Source organism: Saccopteryx leptura, chromosome 5 (assembly GCF_036850995.1).
Source record: "Saccopteryx leptura isolate mSacLep1 chromosome 5, mSacLep1_pri_phased_curated, whole genome shotgun sequence".
Lineage (NCBI taxonomy): Eukaryota > Metazoa > Chordata > Mammalia > Chiroptera > Emballonuridae > Saccopteryx > Saccopteryx leptura.
The window spans coordinates 209,928,551-209,948,661 of record NC_089507.1 but is presented as its reverse complement, the minus strand read 5'-3'; the positions used below and the strand labels follow the sequence as shown (position 1 = coordinate 209,948,661).

At 50.3% G+C, this 20,111-nt stretch overlaps 1 protein-coding gene across 1 annotated transcript; it reads left to right on the top strand.

Moving 5' to 3' along the window:
• Positions 1 to 333: 333 nt before the first annotated feature.
• Positions 334 to 20,000, top strand: LOC136406209 (lipopolysaccharide-binding protein-like). The gene is made up of 14 exons (XM_066386115.1): positions 334 to 457; positions 1,735 to 1,849; positions 3,492 to 3,620; positions 5,455 to 5,610; positions 6,949 to 7,012; positions 8,666 to 8,729; positions 10,270 to 10,361; positions 10,685 to 10,861; positions 14,562 to 14,732; positions 16,147 to 16,214; positions 17,140 to 17,185; positions 18,034 to 18,097; positions 18,925 to 19,001; positions 19,903 to 20,000. The coding sequence occupies exons 1-14, from the start codon at positions 334 to 336 to the stop codon at positions 19,933 to 19,935; spliced, it is 1,380 nt and encodes a 459-aa protein (XP_066242212.1). The 3' UTR covers positions 19,936 to 20,000.
• Positions 20,001 to 20,111: the final 111 nt, after the last annotated feature.

The following is a 20,111-nucleotide window of genomic DNA, read 5'->3' as shown; positions in this document are numbered from 1 at the left end:
GGTGTTCAGCTAGAGAGGAGCGGTGAGAAGGCCCCTTCGGCTTAGAGCAGAGCTCGGAAAAGAAAGAAGCCAGAAATTATGGCACCGTTTCTGCTGTCTTCTGGCCAGAAATAAACCACAAATGGTTTCAGAAGCGACCTCTCCCCATTTCACGTCACTGAAACTTGGGCTGCCCCACGTGTTGAACCTTCCCCGCCCTCATTCCTGGCTGGCTCAGTTCCTCATCTGAGCCTGGCTTTATAAGCACCTCAGCTTCTGCTGTAACCTTCAAGAAGGGAAGTTCCCACAAAGAGACTCTGACCAACCTCTGCCCAGGAAGGAGCTGAGGACAAGATGATGGCCAGACCATGCTGTGTGGTAGTGGTCCTGCTGCTGCTGGCAGAGGTCTCCAGTCTTGGAGAAGGGGTTCCTAACCCTGGGTTTGTGGCTAGGATCACCAGAAAAGGTCTGGAATATGGTAAGTGGGTTTTATTCCTCTGATGCTCACTATTGCTCACCAAAGTGGTGTAACCAGGATAAAAAAAAAATCAGATTTGGGTTGTGTCCCTGCTTGGCTTAGAAACCTTTGGACTTCAGCCTGACCAGGCAGTAGTACAATGGATAAAGCATCGGACTGGGACCCAGAGGACCCAGGTTCAAAACCCCGAGGTTGCTGGCTTGAGCGCGGGCTCATCTGGCTTGAATGCGGGCTCACCAGCTTGAGCACAGGGTCGCTGGCTTGAGTGTGGGATCATAGACATGATTCCATGGTCGCTGGCTTGACCCTAAAGGTCATTGGCTTGAGCCAGGGGTTGCTTACTCTGCTGGAGCCCCCTGGTCAAGGCACATATGAGAAAGCAATCCTTGAACAACTAAGGAGCCGAAACGAAGAATTGATACTTCCCATCTCTCTCCTTCCTGTCTATCTGTCCTTATTTATCCCTCTCTTTGACACTCTGTCTCTGTCAAAAAAAAAAAAAAAAGCCCTGTTTGATTAAAGAATAAGCTATAGAAAGAAAGAAAGAAAGAAAGAAAGAAAGAAAGAAAGAAAGAAAGAAAGAAAGAAAGAAAGAAGGAAGGAAGGAAGGAAGGAAGGAAGGAAGGAAGGAAGGAAGGAAGGAAGAAAGAAAGAAAGAAAGAAAGAAAGAAAGAAAGAAAGAAAGAAAGAAAGAAAGAAAGAAAGAAAGAAAGAAAGAAAAACTCTGGACTTCAGTTTCCTCATCTTGAGTTATCAGATGTTAAGTATAGGACTAGATTAGCATTTTTACCAGCATGGTCTATTGACACCTCCCCCCCCCCCACCACCACATACACATTAGAATTGCTAGGACACAATTCTGGAGATCCACCCAAGATTGACTGAAGTTGGGCCTGGGGATATGCATTGTTGACATATAGCCCAAGCAATAGTGAAGAACCCTAAGTTTTGACCCACTGCAGGAAATGATTCTTCAAAAGTTCCACTGCTTCCACGATCTGGTTGAATGAATAAAAAACAATGATTGCTATTTACCTGTCACTTTGAGTTTATGATCTAATTTAATTCTCAGGCTCAGGTTGGTATTATCATTATTACCATTTCCATGTGGGGAACTGAGGCTCAGGGAATTTAAGGGACTTTCTTGGGATTACACCAACAGTAAGTGGCAAATCCTTCATTCAACCTCAGTCCTTGCGATTCCAAAGCCTGACCACTCCACTGTTAGGCTTTGCTGCCTCCCACTGAATGAGCTAACTCCCTCTGTTTGCCTCCAGCCCGCCAATACGGAATGGCCACGCTGAAGAAGGAGCTGTCCAATGTCAACTTGCCTGATTTATCAGGAAGCTTCAAAGCCGGTTGGATGGGAAGCGTGAGATATGAGTGTAGGAGGTGAGAGCTCCATTTGTTACCACAGAGGCAGTGGAGGAGGGAGACGGGGGGGGGGGGGGGGGCTATGGTCATGGGAAAAGGAAAGAAACATGGGCTCAGCACTTGGACTAAGAGCAAAGGGACCATAGCCAGCTCCTGTGGGGCCTCTGGAAGGTGCTAATCATCAGGATGGGAGGGAAACCCTCAGAAACCATTCACCAGCCATAGGTCAGTCCTGCAGAGAGTAGCCCTGGACTTCTGCTCTACCAGGGATCCCTGGCACTCTCCTGATTGCCCAGATTAGGGACCTGCCTGAGACATACCATCCCTTCCTCCAGAGCCTGTTAGGGGGCAGTAATCAAAGACTTAGAGTCTCTCTGGAACCTACTCAGATTTTATTTGCACTGCTAAAGACAACTTCTAGGCCAGGGGTCAGGAACCTATGGCTCACGAGCCAGGTGTGGCTCTTTTGATGGCTGCATCTGGCTCACAGACAAATCTTTAACAAAAAAAAAAAATAATAATAATAATAATAAATAATAATAACGTTAAAAATATAAAACATTCTCATGTATTACAATCCATTCATTTCTTACCGCTCATGTTCATGGTTGTGGGTGGCTGGAGCCAATCACAGCTGTCCTCCAGGACAACACCAAATTTTTATTGGATAATGTGTAACATACACGGGTCTTTGTATGGCTCTCATGAAATTACATTTTAAAATATGTGGCGTTCATGGCTCTCTCAGCCAAAAAGTTTCCTGATCCCTGTTCTAGGCAGACTGAGAAAGAACAAATACCCGGAATCTCCCCCTTTTCCTATCCACTCATCTCCCCACAGTGCTTCCCATTGACCAATCCTAACTAGCAGCCAGTTGCAAAGGGTCCTGGGAAATGTAGTTTTCAGAGGTCAGTACCCTCCAAATAGGTCAGAGCAAGAGAAACAAAATGGAATGTACCTGAAAGCAAATAGATACACGACCAGTGTGATGTTTTCCTGGAGGGCATCTGCCCCATTTAAAGGGGGCAGCTTCTACTCCCTGTCATTGATTGATGCTCTAAGAAAATAAGAACGTTGCCTTTTGACTTTTTCAAGGGAAGCCAGAATTCTAGTGTTTTTTTTCTTCACATTTTTACAATGAAATGTCCTCATTTTAAAACATTGGCAACAGATTCACGTTTTCAAGAACACGAGGAAAAGCATGTCTGTAGCATATCGATCTCATGTGTGACCCACAGATCAGCAGCAGGTGACTTCGGATCTAAATTGCGAGCTCTTAGTTGTATTGGAGGTGTGGGGAGCAGAGAGAGAAAGCTGCCTCTTGCACCAGCTCTGGAGACAGGACGCCCAGTGAGAAGCCAGCTCCCGGGGTCTTCGAGGTGGTGAGGGTCGAGTGTGCAAGACAGTCAGGAGCCCCTAGTGGGTGGGGTCATACAAGAGAGGAAGGTCTGTGGTCTTGAAGGCTGGGGAAGGCTTCCCAGAGGAGGAAAGCCCGCGCAGACCTTGAAGGACGTAACTGCCATGATCTGGTTGTCCTTTGTGGCGTAAGTTGATAAGTCCGAAAGAGACTGTGAAAGCCTGGAAGGGACTCCGGGGACTCGATCAGGGGACTGATGTGCCCCTCATTTTTCTCGGTGTCATGTCTGCCTTCCTTCCCTAGCCTGAGAATCCGTTCCTTCCAACTCCGGAACTCCGATCTGCATCTGCGCCCCAGCCAGGGTGTCACAGCCTCCCTGTCCAATAACTACATGTCTGTCAGCGGGAACTGGAAGGTGGAAAAGGGTTTCATGTAAGTCAGGGGTCCCAAAACTACGGCCCGCGGGCCACATACGGCCCCCTGAGGCCATTTATCCAGCCCCCGCCGTACTTCCGGAAGGGGCACCTCTTTCATTGGTGGTCAGTGAGAGGAGCATAGTTCCCATTGAAATACTGGTCAGTTTGTTGATTTAAATTTACTTGGTCTTTATTTTAAATATTGTATTTGTTCCCGTTTTTTTTTTGTTTTGTTTTGTTTTGTTTTTTACTTTAAAATAAGATATGTGCAGTGTGCATAGGGATTTATTCATAGTTTTTTTTTATAGTCCGGCCCTCCAACAGTCTGAGGGACAGTGAACTGGCCCCCTGTGTAAAAAGTTTGGGGACCCCTGATGTAAGTAGTGCTTGTGTTGAAATGTCTCTCAGCTCTGCTCCGGGGCGTGTCCTCGCACCCCAGACTTCTATTTCTGGATTCTTAAGTGTCCAATCTGTAGAGGATCCAGATCTATCTCTAAGCCTCAGTTTCATTATCTATAAAACGGGGTTTATAATAACCCACCCCAGACGCAGTTGTGGATTCAGTAAAATAGCAGATGTAAGGTATTTGCACTGTGCGTGGCACATACAAAATCCTCAGTAAATGCCGGCTATTTTAGTTAATGAGACGTTGAGACTGTCCAAATAATATAAATGGAACTGCTTGAAAATAGAGCCAGAGTTGCCATGCCGGAAGACTGCCTTGCACGCCCTGTCCCAAACCTTTGGGATGGTAAAGCAGGGCAAAATAATCTGCAGCAACCTTGGGCCCCAGAGAACTGTTTGCAAAGGTAAGAAGAAAACAGATATTGTGGCTACCCATCTGATGACTCCTGGACTGAAAATTTTAAATGTTATTTAGAATTAATGTCAGTATGTTATATCTTCACCAGTAAAAATACTTTCCTTCTTTTGAAGTCATTGTTCCTCTTCCCTTACTCATAAATACCCATTGTCTTTGCTGATTTCATTAATTAATTCATTCATTCATTAATTGAGAGAGAGAGAGAGAGAAGGAGAGACAGACAGACAGGGACAGACAGACAGGAAGGGAGAAAGATGAGAGGCATCAATTCTTCATTGTGACACCTTAGTTGTTCATTGATTGCTTTCTCATATGTGCCTTGACACAGGAGTGGGGGGCTTCCACTGAGCCACTGACCCCTTGCTCAACCCAGTGACCTTGGGCTTCAAGCCAGTGACTTTGGGCTCAAGCCAGCAACCATAAGGTCATGTCTATGATCCCACGCTCAAGCCGGTGACCCTGTGCTCAAGCTGGTGACCTCAGGGTTTCAAACCTGGGTCCTCAGCGTCCCAGGCCAATGCTCTATTCACTGCATCACCATCTGATAAGGCTTTGTCTGCTAATTGAAACATTATTTGGCCTTCTGCATTATCAATGCTTCCTGAATAATTATCGCTACTGATCTCAAATAAATGCTTGTTAGCCAGGCCTGTGGTGGCGCAGCGGATAAACCTTCGGCCTGGAATGCCAAGGTTGCCGGTTTGAAACCCTGGGCTTCCCTGGTCAAGGCACATCCAACAAGCAAGCAATGAACAACTAACATGAAGCAACGATGAGTTGATACTTCCCATTCCATGCTCCCCTTTCTCTCCTGTCTCTGTAAAACCAATAAATAAAGTATTTTTTAAAAAATGCTTGTTGCCTCTTGCCTTGAAAGGCCTTTTCGTTCTTAGGTCACCGAGGCTCAGACAGGATACAAAGCTTGTTAATGGGGAACTGAAAGATAAACCTGGATCTGTGGCCTTCTGGCTCCGCTTTGTGGAGGTGACTGATTGTTCACCATTTGGTTCTCATGTCTCCCAACCAGCACCTTAGAGGGTACTTTTGTTCTGAGTGTGGATGGCATTTCCATCTCGATTTCTCTGACCTTGGGCAAGGACCAGTCTGGACGACCCACTGCCTCTGTGGCCCACTGCAGCAACGCCATCGGCCATGTCAGCATCGACATCTCGGGACAGCTAAGGTAAGTCACCCTGCACACTTGCTGGAAGTTGTCAGAAGTGCTTCAGCATGCAGGGGATGTCTCTGATGGGGCAGATCTGAGAGCAAGATTTGAGACTTACCAAGATCAGAGGTCAGTGAACTAAAAGCCTGTGGGCCCAATCCAGAAGGCCACCTGTTTTTTGTAAATAAAAGGTCATTGGAACACGACTATATTCATGTCTACGGCTGCCTTAGCGCTACGTCAGCAGAGTTGAATAGTTGCCACAGAGACCATATAGCCTGCAATGCCAAAGATACTTACTATGGGGCCCTTTAAGAAAAAGTTTGCTTACCCCCGAGCAAGGCTGCCTTTAATGGCAATCCAGCATCCTAAAGCCACTTACCTGGAGCAGACGCTCAGTGAATTTCGAATGAATGGCAGCCGTCTCCAGGGCGACTGCCTTCCCACTCTGTTTCGGTGGACCCTGCATCAGTCAGATCCTGGCAGGAAACAGAGGGCAACTCAAAAGCCTTACCTGATAAGAATCTAATACATGGCCCTGGCCGGTTGGCTCAGTGGTAAAGCCTCGGCCTGGCGTGCAGGAGTCCCGGGTTCGATTCCCGGCCAGGGCACACAGGAGAAGCGCCCATCTGCTTCTCCACCCCTCCCCCTCTCCTTCCTCTCTGTCTTTCTCTTCCCCTCCCGCACCAAGGCTCCATTGGAACAGAGATGGCCCTGGCGCTGGGGATGGCTCCATGGCCTCTGCCTCAGGCGCTAGAGTGGCTCTGGTCGCAACAGAGCAATGCCCCAGATGGGCAGAGCATCGCCCCCTGGTGGGCGTGCCGGGTGGATGCCAGTCGGGCGCATGCGGGAGTCTGACTGCCTCCCCGTTTCCAGCTTCAGAAAAAAAAAAATAAATAAATAAGAATCTAATAAAGAACATATTCACTGGAGACTAGCAAAAGCAGGAGGCTTCCCTAGAGTTGAAGGGAAGGGAAGGGTGTTACCAGAGCCCGGAGAGGCCTGGAACCTTGGAGAAGGGCTTTGGGACAGGAGTCTAGTGGTCCAGCAGGCAGGAAGGAGTGTGGGTGTAAATACCCCAACTTCTCCTCTTCCTACCTGTGCCTCCCAAGGTATAAAAGTGTCTGTTTCCTCCCACTATTGCCAACTCACAAACTGTCAAAAATTTAGCTTTGTGCCAATTTGAAAGGTAAGGGTATGTCAGCATCCAAGGGTCACCTACCCTTGGATTGAATTCACCTGGCTGTGGCCCTTCTTGGGATAACATAGGAAAGGTCAAGTCCAAAGGTAGCCCTCCTCTTGGGAGTCTCAGTTCATCATAAAATGAGTCTTGACCCTCTTTCCTCTCTTCTCCAGCTGGCTCCTGAATCTCTTCCGTGCAACAATTGAAAGCAAGTTAAAGAATATCTTGACACAAAAGGTAAATAAAGGATAGGCTGATTTGTGGTGCAGGATCACTGACAGGTGCATAGTTGATATTTGGAAGCAGCCTTGTCGCTTAAGTAGGTTGCCATTTGAATTTGCCTGGCAAAAACCTTCCTCTTTGGCGGTGCAAAGGCCAAGGCTTTCCCCAGTCTGGAGGATCACACGTGTAAATTAGCATTTGAAACTGACAGTGTTTAGAGAGAGATGGAGAAGTGACCTTGGATCCCTCCCTCACCCTATACACAAAAATCGACTTGCGGAGGTTTAAGGATTTCAATGCCAAAACAAGTCTAAAACTTTTTAGGGCCCTGACTGGTTGGCTCAGTGGTAGAGTGTTGGCCCGGTATGTGGATGTCCCAAGTTCGATTCCCAGTCAGAGCACAAAGGAGAAGTGACCGTCTGCTTCTATACCTCTCCCCCTTCCCCTTCTCTCTTTCTCTCTTCCTCTCCTACAGCCATGGCTCGATTGGCTCAAGTGCATCAACCGTGGGCACTGAGAATGGCTCCATGGAGCCTCCACCTCAGGCACTAAAAATAGTTCAGTTGCCAGCATGGCCCCAGATGGTTAGAACATTAGCCCCAGACAGGGGTTACCAGGTGGATCCTGGTTGGTGCACATGTTTGTCTATCTCCCCTCTTCTCACTTGGAAAAAAATACTTTTTAAGAGAAAACCTAGAATATCATTCTCACTTTGAGAGGATAGGAAAATGTTTCTTAAATAAGACTCACTCCTCCCAAAAAGGCATCATATTGAGAACAGTACTGGGATAGATAGGCCCTTAGTATTTCTCCCCCTGGAAAGAGGCTTGGTCTTGGAGGCAAAGAGGAACCTCTCACATTTACCCTTTGTGTATCTTTGGGCAAAATGGCACACGCCCTGGAGTGTCAGTGACGGTGTTGGAATAGCTGAAGTTAGGATATCTCAAGACTAAAAGAGCCTGGCATTTCCCAAACGGTAATCCTTGGTTTACAAAGGAATTAATTGGTGAACCCTCCTTCTGGCTTTGTTTTGGAGCCCTCTGGTGGCCATAGTTAGTACTGCCTGCAGACCAGGCACCATGTTCCTGGGCAGATTCTGCCAGGGACAGAAACCCCAGTAGGAAAGGGAGGCAAAGGGGCGGGTGGCGAAGCCTCTGATTCAAGAGCTCTTGCGCCTAGAAGCTCTTCTGCTTTGTCCCTCTGCTCGCTAATGTATTTATGTACTGAACTTCTTGCCACTTGGCCACCAGAGGACAACTGTAGCAGACCCTAGGGCAGTGCTGACGTGACCTCTGATTCAAGAGCTCTTGCGCCTAGAAGCTCTTCTGCTTTGTCCCTCTGCTCGCTAATGTATTTATGTACTGAACTTCTTGCCACTTGGCCACCAGAGGACAACTGTAGCAGACCCTAGGGCAGTGCTGACGTGACCACCATGCACTTGTAATGTGGGTTCCAGAAAAGTCTGTGAACTGAAGTCGGGCCCACCTGTGTGAAATGGGGCAGTGACCAAGTGTTGCCAAGTGTTGGCGGGAAGAGTGATCTCTTCTTCCTTTTCACCATCCTCTCCCGAGGCCCCTCCGTCCCCACCTATAAGGCGGGGATGTAGTATACATTCCTAAAATGGGGTCGGGGGAGAACTCACCTGTCTTTCTCACCCACTTCCCGCAGATCTGCGAAATGGTCAGGAGCTCAACAACCTCACACCTGGAGCCCTACCTCCGGACTCTGCCAGGTGTGGAGCCACCCTCACTTCTCTGGGTGCCATCAGATGCCCTGGCAGCCAGTACCCCTGGGAGGCTTTTCCCCACTTAGTATCTCTCCATCCCACGGGGTTAGATTTGGGGTGACCACCGCCTTGGGGAGTTTGTTCTCTGGAGGTGAGGGAGTAGGGCGATCGAGGGTGGTGACTCAGAAACCCGCTGGGAGCCCAAGGTGAGCAGAAAACTAGGAATACATGGGAGAATGATGTGTTGGCTCTGTATTGGCTGTTTTACAAAACAAAGGTTCTCTGCCTAACCAGGCAGTGGTGCAGTGGATAGAGCATTGGGCTGGGATGCGGAGGACCTGTGTTCAAACCCGAGGTCTCCAGCTTGAGCGCGGGCTCATCTGGTTTGAGTGCAGGGTTGCTGGCTTGGGCGTAAGATCATACATGTGGTCCCATGGTCACTGGCTTCAGCCCAAGTTCGCTGACTTGAAGCCCAAGGTCACTGGCTCAGCTGGAGCCCCCTAGTCAAGGCACATATAATAAAGCAATCAATGAACAACTAAGGTATCACAATGAAGAATTGATGCTTCTCACCTCTCTTCATTCCTGTCTGTCCCTGTCTCTCTCTCCTCTCTCTCTCTCTCTCTCTCTCTCTCTCTCTCTCTCCCTCTCCCTCAACAAAGAAAACTAAAACTAAAACAAAGGTACTCTGAGCTCCCTGTGCAGGGCTGGGAGCCCTTCTAGCCTTGACCTTCTGGCTGCCACAGGGACCTTTTATAATCACACGTTAGGTCTCCCCTCTTCTTGATATCTCTCAGAGACATCTTTGACTCTCAGAATACTGAGCCCAGCTGTGGGAGGCAAGGCCCTGCATGGTCTGGGCCAGACCTTCACACCGCTGTCCCCAGCTTTATGCTGGTCCCCTCCCCGACTCAGCCAGCCACTCTGGTCCCTGTTAGTCTCTCTACTATACAGTGCTCCATAACAGTACACGATCTTTGCACAGGTTATGCTCTCGGCCAGTGCCCCTACCGCACACTTACCCTCCTTCCCCTGCCAGCCCCTGCTCATCCTCCAGATCTCAGCCAAAGCAACACCTCCTCTGGGAAGACTTCCCTGATTTCCTGCCCTAATAATCAGCTTGCCACCTCCCACTTCCCCCCCCCCCATTATATTGCTGGCATCATCCTATGGACTTCTGCTACCTCACATCTAACATACTTGCAATTGTACATCTTTTCCTTGAGTGTTTGATCATTGCCTCCTCTGGACTTGTGAGTTCACTCAGCGGTTTTATCAGCCCCTTGCATGGTGCCTGGCGTATAGCAGGTTGCTCTATAAATACTGAATGAATGAATGAATGAATGAATGAACAAATGAGGAATGAAGCACTCTCTCTGTGACTAAAGGCAGCATGGATATGCCCCAGCCCCCAGCCCACTCCCATTCTCCAAAGGCTGCAGTCCCTGTGAGAGGAGCATCTGGAGTTGTGCAACTGGAAGGTACAACTTTGCACAACTGTGTTTAACTACCCTGTTCACAGTGCTGCCTCTTTCCCATTTCACAGTCACCTTGGCGATTGACCAGATTGCTGGCATTGACTACAGTTTAGTGGGAGCCCCCCGGGTGACCTCCCGAGCCCTGGACACGCCCTTCAAGGTAAGGGGCTGTGGGAAAGGGCCTTGGAGCTGAGGGCGGCAGGAAATCAGCTCCACCCCCCAGAGTAGGCTCCTCCCCTCCCTCTCCCATCCTCCACCCTGAACCTGGGAGAACGAAGGACATGCCTCCCCACCAAAAGAGACATTTCAGGCAGCTGTCAGGACCCAGACGTTGTGGGGCCAGAGGGGATCTTTCAGGACCCTTGAGTCCACGTTCTGGAGAGGAACCCAGGGCACAGGAGGTGTCCCCCAGGCAGGCTTTGGGTGCCTCTGTCTGACACCTTCTCTGGTAGGAAGGTGACTGCTATGTCCTTCTGTCTCCAGGGTAAATTCTTCGGCCTAAGGCAGCGCTTCCGAGTTCCCTTTAGGTCTCCGTCCGTCAAGCTGCCCTGGGAACATGACCGGATGGCCTACATTGCAGTCTCCCAGTATGTCTTCAACACTGCCAGCCAGGTGTACCGCCAGGCGGGGCTCATGAACTTCACCATCCGAAATGAGCACGTGCGTAGGGGATAGAGGAGGCTCGAGGTCCCAGAAGAGAACATTGGGTGGGACTGTGGGCACCCTAGGGAGCTGGGGGAAGAATGCGAACGGGAGTTCAAAACCAGGCTGTGCCTCAGTTTCCCTATATGTGCACACATGCCCTTTGGGGTCTATGAGAGATTGTAAAGAGCTCGGTGTCTGACATACAACACATGAGCTATTATTAGCAGTACTTTAAAAAATATGACGGACTCGGCTGTGTCATACCAGGTCCTCTGAGCAGGAAATGTCAAGACAGCGTTAGACTTGTGAGAGTTTTATGAGGGAAACGCCCGTGAAGGGTTACAGAGGGGGGAGGAGGTAGGAGAGCCCTCGGACGGACTACGATGCAGGACCGACAGTGGTGCAGGGAGCGGGAAGGCAGGTAGATCAGGTAAAAATGCTACTGCGCAGCAAGCTCTAAGTCTCAGCCAAGCTGATGGGGGCAAGAGCGAAGCTTGCTGGTTGGAGGGGGAGGGCCACGCACATCAGGCAGAAGCGTGAGGCGAGGGCTCCAGGCCAGATCTTCTGCGTGATCTGTCGGACCTGACCACAGGCAATTACGCAGGCTTTACCTGGCAGGCGGGAGCCAGACCAGACCCGGAGCGCCGCCAGTGCTTGTCAGTACCTAGACGGAGCTGCAGTCAAGCACTCAAACCCCGCCCCGCCCCGCCCCGCCCCTGCCCCCACCCGGAGCGTGTATCACTAGACTAGACTGTCTGTTCAGAGGTCTCCTTATGGACAGGGGGAGAGGGAAAAACTTTCAGCCAAGACACTGTCAGGTGCCTCTGCTGAGACCCCCTTACTGGAGGGCATGGAGACAGTTCTCTCCAGTCTCTGTGCTCAGTGCTTTTCTAGGACTGGCCCTTCCCCTTCTCCTCCACCTCTTCTCCCTGTGTCCATGAGCCTTTTGTTCAGAGATCTCTCGGCAATAAGATGAGCCCCCCGCCCCATCTTCCCTGATACAGCTGGCCCTCAAAGGTGCCATGCCACAGAGGAAAACAGAAGTTGGGAGGCGGGGTCCTGCCCTTTCCTGATTAGTCTCTTGCTTATACTGCCACCTTGAGTCCTTGCAGTGATCTGACAACAGTCTCCTGCTCTGCCACCCCAGCCACGCTCAGCAGGGGCTGGAAGCAGTCCGGGAGAGCGTGGCCTCGGCCTGAATGGTGCGGGACCCGGATGAGGGGCAGTGGTGGTGGGGATGGGGGTGGGTTGTGGGGGGGGGGGGGCTGTCAGCCAGCTGCCCCCCTCACCGCTGATCCCCTTGAAGGGAGGTCTGAGCAGCGCTCCGCCCGAGCCCACAGTACGATAAGTACTATAGGACCTGCCCAGGTAAAGGGTGGGGTGGGCTATGGACAGAGGTAGGCAGGGTTCTCCAAGCTGAAAGGTCAGCAAGTCATGAAGTGGGCAGAGAATGACACCACAAGAGATGGTGAGAAACAGAGTTTGGGAGAAGCCGTATCTGGAAGCACATTAAACTTAGATCGTGGTGGTGATCAGCTCTCACTGGCCCTTTAAGGGAGCATCCTGAGAAATAACCAGTAACAATAACAGACCTGTATTAAGTACCTAGTAGGTTCCGGGCACTGCCCTTGGTGCTTTCTCCATGTACTATCTCATTTAGTTCTCGAAACTCTGCGGAGCAAGCGCGGTCATTCTCATCACTTCCACTTCACAGATACGGAACCTAACAACGTTAATGGGCAATCACTCCGCGGAAGAATGGCGGAAGCCACGCTGTCAGACCTCAGAAGCCACATCCTTCATCACCATGATGTCCTGCTTCTCAAGCAGCTTACTACTCCCTCTGCTGCAGTTTCCCTTGGACTTTCCAATTTACATGCACACCACATCATTAGGGGCCGTGATCCCTCAGGTAAGAGGGCAAATGTGGCGATTGTGTTTGAGCTCTGCACAGACTTCCTCCAGCCAAGCAGCTTCCCTATTAGAACAGTGTGTAAAGATAAAAGTGATTCAGTAGGAAGGCCACGCCCCCTCCCCTGTGGTCCGGAGCCGAGGCCCGTGGGAAGGTTCCTGCGCTTCCGTGCTGGTACCAGGGGCTGTTGCGGGAGTCACAGTCAGTTGCGCATCTGCTTTGGAGGCATATTTTTAGAGGCCAATAGAGTGGTTTGTGAAAACAAAACACAAAAAGCAAACAAACGCTAAAAAAAAAAAAAAGATAAAAAGTGATTCATTTTTTATATGAAATTACAATCATTGCCTGACCAGGCGGTGGCGTAGTGGATAGAGCGTCAACTTGGGACACTGAGGACCCAGGTTTGAAACCCTGAGGTTGCCAGCTTGAGTGCGGACTCATCTGGCTTGAGTGCGGGCTCACCAGCTTGAGCACGGGGTTGCTGGCTTGAGCCTGGGATCACCGACAAGACCCCATGGTCGCTGGCTTGAGCAAAGGGTCACTGGCTCAGCTTGAGCCCCCTGGCCAAGGCACATATGAGAAGCAACCAATGAACAACTAAGGTGCCACAATTATGAGTCAATGCGTCTCATCTCTCTTTTCTCCTGTCTGTCTCTTTCTCTCTCTCTCGTGCGCGTGTGCTTAAAAAAATCCCATCATTCTCTGACTCCTGTGGCATAAAGAAGGAGGATCTGGATTCGATTGCCTGTGTCTGAATCCTGGGTCTGCTCTTTTCTATCTTTGGCACTCAATCTTTTTTTTTTTTTTTTTTGTATTTTTCTGAAGTTGGAAACGGGGAGAGACAGTCAGACAGACTCCCGCATGCACCCGACCGGGATCCACCCGGCACGCCCACTAGGGGACGACGCTCTGCCCACCAGGGGGCGATGCTCTGCCCCTCCGGGGCGTTGCTCTGCCGCGACCAGAGCCACTCTAGCGCCTGGGGCAGAGGCCAAGGAGCCATCCCCAGCGCCTGGGCCATCTTTTGCTCCAATGGAGCCTTGGCTGCGGGAGGGGAAGAGAGAGACAGAGAGAAAGGAGGGGGGGTGGAGAAGCAAATGGGCGCTTCTCCTATGTGCCCTGGCCGGGAATCGAACCCGAGTCCCCCGCATGCCAGGCCGACGCTCTACTGCTGAGCCAACTGGCCAGGGCCTTTGGCACTCAATCTTGTTGGGCCTCAGTTTCCTCATTTTTGTCAAATGGAGACAACACTAAGGCCTGCCCCACTGAGTTGCTGGATCAATGGAAGACAATAGCACCCAGCACAAATATACAAGATCCTTCCTGGGAAAAAATGGGGCATGTTGGGCAGGCTAATGATTTGGGGCTAGGCTAATAATTGATATCTGCTTGATATTTATGTAGAGCAGAGTTGAATGGAGACAGAAACAGAGGGTAGAAGAGCACTCAGACTCCCTCCTCTTGAACCAGGCCATTCAGCTCCACCCCAAAGTTGCACACTAGTCAACACAAGTTGTCCAGCATTGAAGGAAGTATGGTGACCAGCCACTGTTATTGGAACCTGCCCATGGGGGCATCTCACCCTTCTCAGACATGATCAGAGTGCCCCTAACAACTACAACAGCCTTCTATTGGAAAGGAGTTCTGAAAAATACAATTCCCTCAGTGACATTTCCACTGCTGGTTTCGGGCCCTTGGGGATTTGAGCCTTAAGAATGCACCCCTCTAGCCTTCCCAGTACAGCGCAGGGTCCCTCTGTCTGTCTCCTGCCCTCCCCTGAGTCTCTCTGCCCTTTTTCTCCAGCTGGCCAGATTATACCCCAATATGGAGGTAGGGCTGGAGCTGTCACCTGAATCAGCTCCATTCCTGACTTTCACCCCTGGAAATGTGACCCTCATGCCGGTGATGAACATCGAGGCCTTCGCCCTCCTGCCCAACGCCTCTGACCGCAGCCCGCTTTTCCAACTCAGGGCGGTAAGTCTGTCTGATCCTGGCTGGGGCGGCCAAGGGTCATCTTGCCATGGGTGTAAGCCCCTGCCTCAGCTGAAAGACTGGGAGACTACACAGCCGATAGATGCGGGACGCCGCTATTTCCCCGGAGGTATCCGCGGGCTTTGCAGTTCTGGTCTGCACAGTCAGGCTTTCTGAGGACAAAGCGCATCCCATCAGAGTCGCTAGGAAGCTTAAAAGTCATTCACTCCAGCTGAGTGGAAGATTTTAGATTTCTCACTGCTATGTTTGTTATAAAAAATTGCTAAAAGCATAACCATATGTAAAGTGTTATAAATGAAAGTCATCAAATTATCTTTTTAAAGAAGGTTTAAAATTTGAAGAACTCTTAAAATAGCCATGCTCTCCAAATTGATTTACAGATTCAACATAGTCCCTCTCAACATCCCAGCTGGCTTTTTTTTTTTTTTTTTTTTTTTTTTTTTTTTTTTTTTTTTGTCAGATAACAAGCTGATTCCAAAACTCCTGTGTAAGTTCAAGGGACCCGGAATAGCCAAAACAATTTTGAAAAAGAAAAAGGAAGTTGCATAACTCATACTTTCCTATTTCAAAATGTAACCAAGATAGAATGGTACTGGTGCACGGACAGATATCTAGATCAATGGAATAGGGTTAGTTGAGAACCCAGAATTCACTCTCCATACTGATAGTCAATTGATTTTCAACAAGGGGTCCAACACAGTTGAATGTGGAAGAATAGACCTTCAAGAGACGGTGCTGGGGCAACTGTGTATCCACATGCAGAAGAATGAGGCTGGGCCCCTCTCTTACACCATACACAAAAACGAACTCGGAATGGATCATGGACCTCACTGTGAGAGTTAGAACTATAGAACTCTTAGGGAAGATATGTTAGTAAATCTTCATACTTGAGTTAGGCAGAGCGTTCTCAGATCAATTCAAAAGCACAAGCAACAAAATAGGTAAACTGGAGTTCATCAAATGACACCACCATTCAAGAAAGTGAAAAGACAACCCACAGAATGGGAGAAAACATTTGCAAATCAGAAATCTGATAAGGGCTCAGGGACTCCGAACTTCCCTCTGGTAGTCTGCTCCCAGACTCAGTCATGCTTGTAGGCAGATGGCCTCCCCATCTGAATCCTCTTGAGTCTTTAGTTTGGGTTTATCCCCCTACTTGATGCTTCCATTAAGACGGAGACCTCTGAAATCTCAGCCCACCTTTCTTAAAGTCAGCAACAGGGCACCAGCATCCTGCATCCTCAGTCCCTAATCCCTGAGTGGCTGCCTTTCGGCTATAAGTCCCCCGTCAGGCTGTGGTTTCTGTGTCTGGAGGTTTGTCTCCTGGACTGGGAACCACCAACAAGATGTCTACGTGGCATCTGAGAATCTAGGTGATATCCTTTTGCTTTTCCAGAGAACCAACATCTCCGCCACCATCAGTGTGAGCTCTGGCAAGATCTTTGGCTCATTGAGCCCAGGAAGGTAAGAGGCCATGGGTGAGTGGCGGGATGGGTGGTCAGAGCACTTGGTCTGGGTCACGGATAGGCCTGGAGCTGCCCCTGGGAAGCAGAGGTCTCCACTGCGGCTGGTTCATTCTCTCATCCGGTGCTCCTCTGCAAAAGGCAGGTTGACAAAAATAGAAACAAACAAAAATCACCCAGAATCTTGCCCCATAGAGACAATCACTCTTAGTAGTTCTACATTTACTTCCAGTCTTTTATTTTAACGTACATTTATATATAACTTGAAACCCACAGTGCCTTACTTTTTATATTCCACTTTCTCCAGTTAATATGTATGTCATCATAACTCCTTTCAAGTTATCAAAAATGCTCAGATAACACTATTTTATTTTTGTATTTTTCCGAAGCTGGAAATGGGGAGGCAGTCAGACAGACTCCCGCATGCGCTCGACCGGGATCCACCTGGCACGCCCACCAGGGGGTGATGCTCTGTCCATCTGGGGCATTGCTCTGTTGCATCCAGAGCCATTCTAGCGCCTGAGGCAGAGGCCACAGAGCCATCCTCAGCACCCGGGCCAACTTTGCTCCAGTGGAGCCTTGCTGCGGGAGGGGAAGAGAGAGACAGAGAGGAAGGAGAGGGGGAGGGGTGGAGAAGCAGATGGGCACTTCTCCTGTGTGCCCTGGCCGGGAATCGAACCCAGGACTCCTGCACGCCAGGCCGACGCTCTACCACTGAGCCAACCGGCCAGGGCCTAACACTATTTTTTGAAATGTCACTTCTTAAATCACAGTGCATGCTTAAAGCCTTAAAGCCTCAAGCACCGTCTTGCAGAGGAACCGTTGGGTGCTCATTCCCTGAAATGCCCCTGCCCGGAGGGGCTGCACCCCCCGCTGGGGTCCCCGCCGGGGCCTGGGCCGAGCATGCTTCTCTCTTTTCCACACAGTAAGCTGGAATTGGAGCTGAAACACTCCCACATCGGTTTCTTCAATGTGAGTTCTCTCTCGGGATTTCTTGATGTCTTGTCCCAGCAAGGCATCGTGGGGCTCCAAAGGTGACAAGGTCCCAGAGAGAGACGCCTTAGGGTCTCACAGGAAGTGAGTCACCATGTCTGAAAGTTAACCATCCAAGAAGGACACAGCCTGAGGGCAAAGGGGTGACAGGACATGGCCACTGAGAGTATGAGCTTTGGAGGAAGATAGATCTGGGCTCTTCAACCAGGTCTGCCACTTACTAGCTGTATGACCTTGGGTTCACCTCTCTAAGCCTCAGTTTCCTTGACTGTGAATTGGGAATGATTAGCATCTACCCCAACTGGGGGCCGTGTTAGAAAAGAGGGCAGTGAATTCAGTAAGACACTTTGACAAATAGTCGCACATAGTGAGCTCTCAATATATGTTCTGATTGTCATACAGTGGCCCAGGTGCATAATCCCTGGTGGGTTTCAAAATTGAGAGAATTTTTAAGGTGCTATGGGGCAGGCATATGAATCCACCAGGATCTGGGGCAGTGCCCTATAATCAAACACACTAATATTTCTGCAACAAAAGTTTAAATCAGTCACACCAAGTGGGTAGCCCCGTGACCGTTCAGATGATGTTTTGCCTTAAAACAAGCTTGCAGGCACTTAGGGAGAATGGAGTTCAGAGATTTAAGTTTTGGGGGGACTGGGAACAAGGAGCTGTTTCTCTGTGTTGGTTGATAGTCAGATAGTCAACCTCTGTTCTGTAAATGGGATGACATGTTGATGTTTCCAGAGGTGGGGGCAGATGTTCTTTCCTTGGACCCGTTTTCATTCGTGTCTTGTTTGACCCTTTTGCTCTTGGCCCTTCTGTTCCAGGTGGGGTTGATGGAATCCATCTTCAATTACTATGCACCCTACGTCGTGTACCCCTCTATCAATGGTAAGAACAGCTGCTGTCGACTGCCACGTGTAGATTCTCCCCTTTCTGTAGCATTTAAGGTTCATTCGTTCAACAAGTCGAGCCCGTCTTCTGTGCTGGCCGGGGGTTCTGGCAATCTGTGGTCCCTGCCCTTGTGGGGCTCGCATTGTGCTGGGAAAGCACAGGTGTAAGTCTGATAAATGCCACAATAGGAGGAAGCACAGGGGAGCAGTGGGAGCTGGGAGGATGCACTAGATGTGACTTAGACGTCGGTCCAGGAGGCGAGGGCTAAGTTGAGTCCCAAAGCACAAGGCGTTGGGCCCAGGGAGGCCCAGGGAGGAGGAGCACTCCAGCTGGAGAACACCTGGAGTTAACACCCGTGGGTCCTGAGCCAGGTGAGGTCACTGACTTGCTGGGTGACAGTGATGGAGGTCGCACTTGGGACAGTGGCTGCCTGTGAAGCCAGCAGCCCTCCTCCCAGAGCAGGACTCTCTCCAACAGGCTCCACCACCTGCCTTTTTACAACCAAGAGATCAGAGCAGCAAAACTGACCGGGAAAGGGACGGTGGAGGAGATGGCGGTCCTCGTGGATGAGTCCCTGGATATAAACGCTGCGGGTGGCGATTGAGGGCAGGGCTAACGGAAGCCTAAGACGCTGTCGGCTCCTAAAGAAGCTGCGTTTCCCTGCGCCTCCCCGCACCCCCTAAAACACCCGCCCCGAATCCAGTAACCTACCACGGTTCGGTGGTCCGCTCTCGTTGGCCAGTTGCAAATGCAACGGTCTGTGTTCACAGCTCCCCAGTGTTTTCTTTTCTGTCCAGCCCATCTCTCTGCTGTTTCTCTTCCAGCAAAACTGAAGGAGGGCTTCCCGCTCCCTCTGCCGAGGGACACCTACCTCAACAGCTTGCAGCTCCAGATCCTCCAGGTAGGTGAGAGGTGGCGTCTGGGGGCGGAGCCTTACAGACTGGGGGGGGGGGGGGGGGGCCTGGTTCAGGGTTTGGTGGATACCAGGGGAGGGTCTTTAACTCCCACTTACATCCTAGACCTAATGTTCATAGAAAAAAAAAATGTTTTGAATTTTGGTGTATAAATGGCAGGTTTTGATTATCCGGAATCTGGGCTCTGTGTAAAACGGCTCAGTTCTCAGTAATTCAGTTCCAACGTTTACTGAACTTCTACAGCGTGCAAGGCCCTTCGGCCATGGACGGAAGAATGGGCTAGAGGGTCAGATTAGATGCCACACTCCTGGTTGAAGGAGGGGCCAGCTGAACAAACCCAGAATGTCCTTGGTGCTGTGAGCCCGCCCTGGGCCACTGGCCAGACTGCTCACCCACAGCAGCAAGGCATGATCCTGGAGAAAAACTGGCCATGCCTGCAAGTGGAAGAAACCTACTAGGGCCAGGGGGCCGGGACAGTCATAGGACACGCTGGGATATCAATCCGGAAGTCCCAGTGTGCCATGTCCTCACTGTTCATGTGTTCTCACTCCAGAGTAACCCGGGACTATGTTCTCAGAAATTACGAGAGGGGAGTGAACTCAGGCAGCACCCAGAAGGGAGTGGTTCTCCTGGGAGGAAAACATTCTGGAGGAAAGCAGTTCGTGGATGTCTTCCAGGAACCAGCGTTTAGGATATCCAAATAATTTGCTAGCTGATAAGGACCGTGTTTTATAAAGGCCTCCTTCTATAAAAGTGGAAGGGCTTGGTTTTGGCACTGACCTGGTTGTTTGTATTCAAGAACTTGCCTGGCCCTGTGTCCCTTCCAGGAAGCTCTTATGCAGCTTAGACAGTGACCGTCCTTGTCTGCCCCTTTTGTCTTCTCTCCAGAACTTCGTGCTCATAAAGGCCGACATTGATTAGGGTGAAGACTGCGGAGCATGTGGCTGGGGGAGTGGACGACAGGACAGCCAGGCTTCCCAGCCCGCCCTGGGGAACCCCAGGGGGTGCCATCACTCTATTTCCTCTCCCATGAGCTCCCCCTGCCCCCCATGGAGCCTACGACATCTGAAGACACGCCTGACCGCAGGGCACCCTCC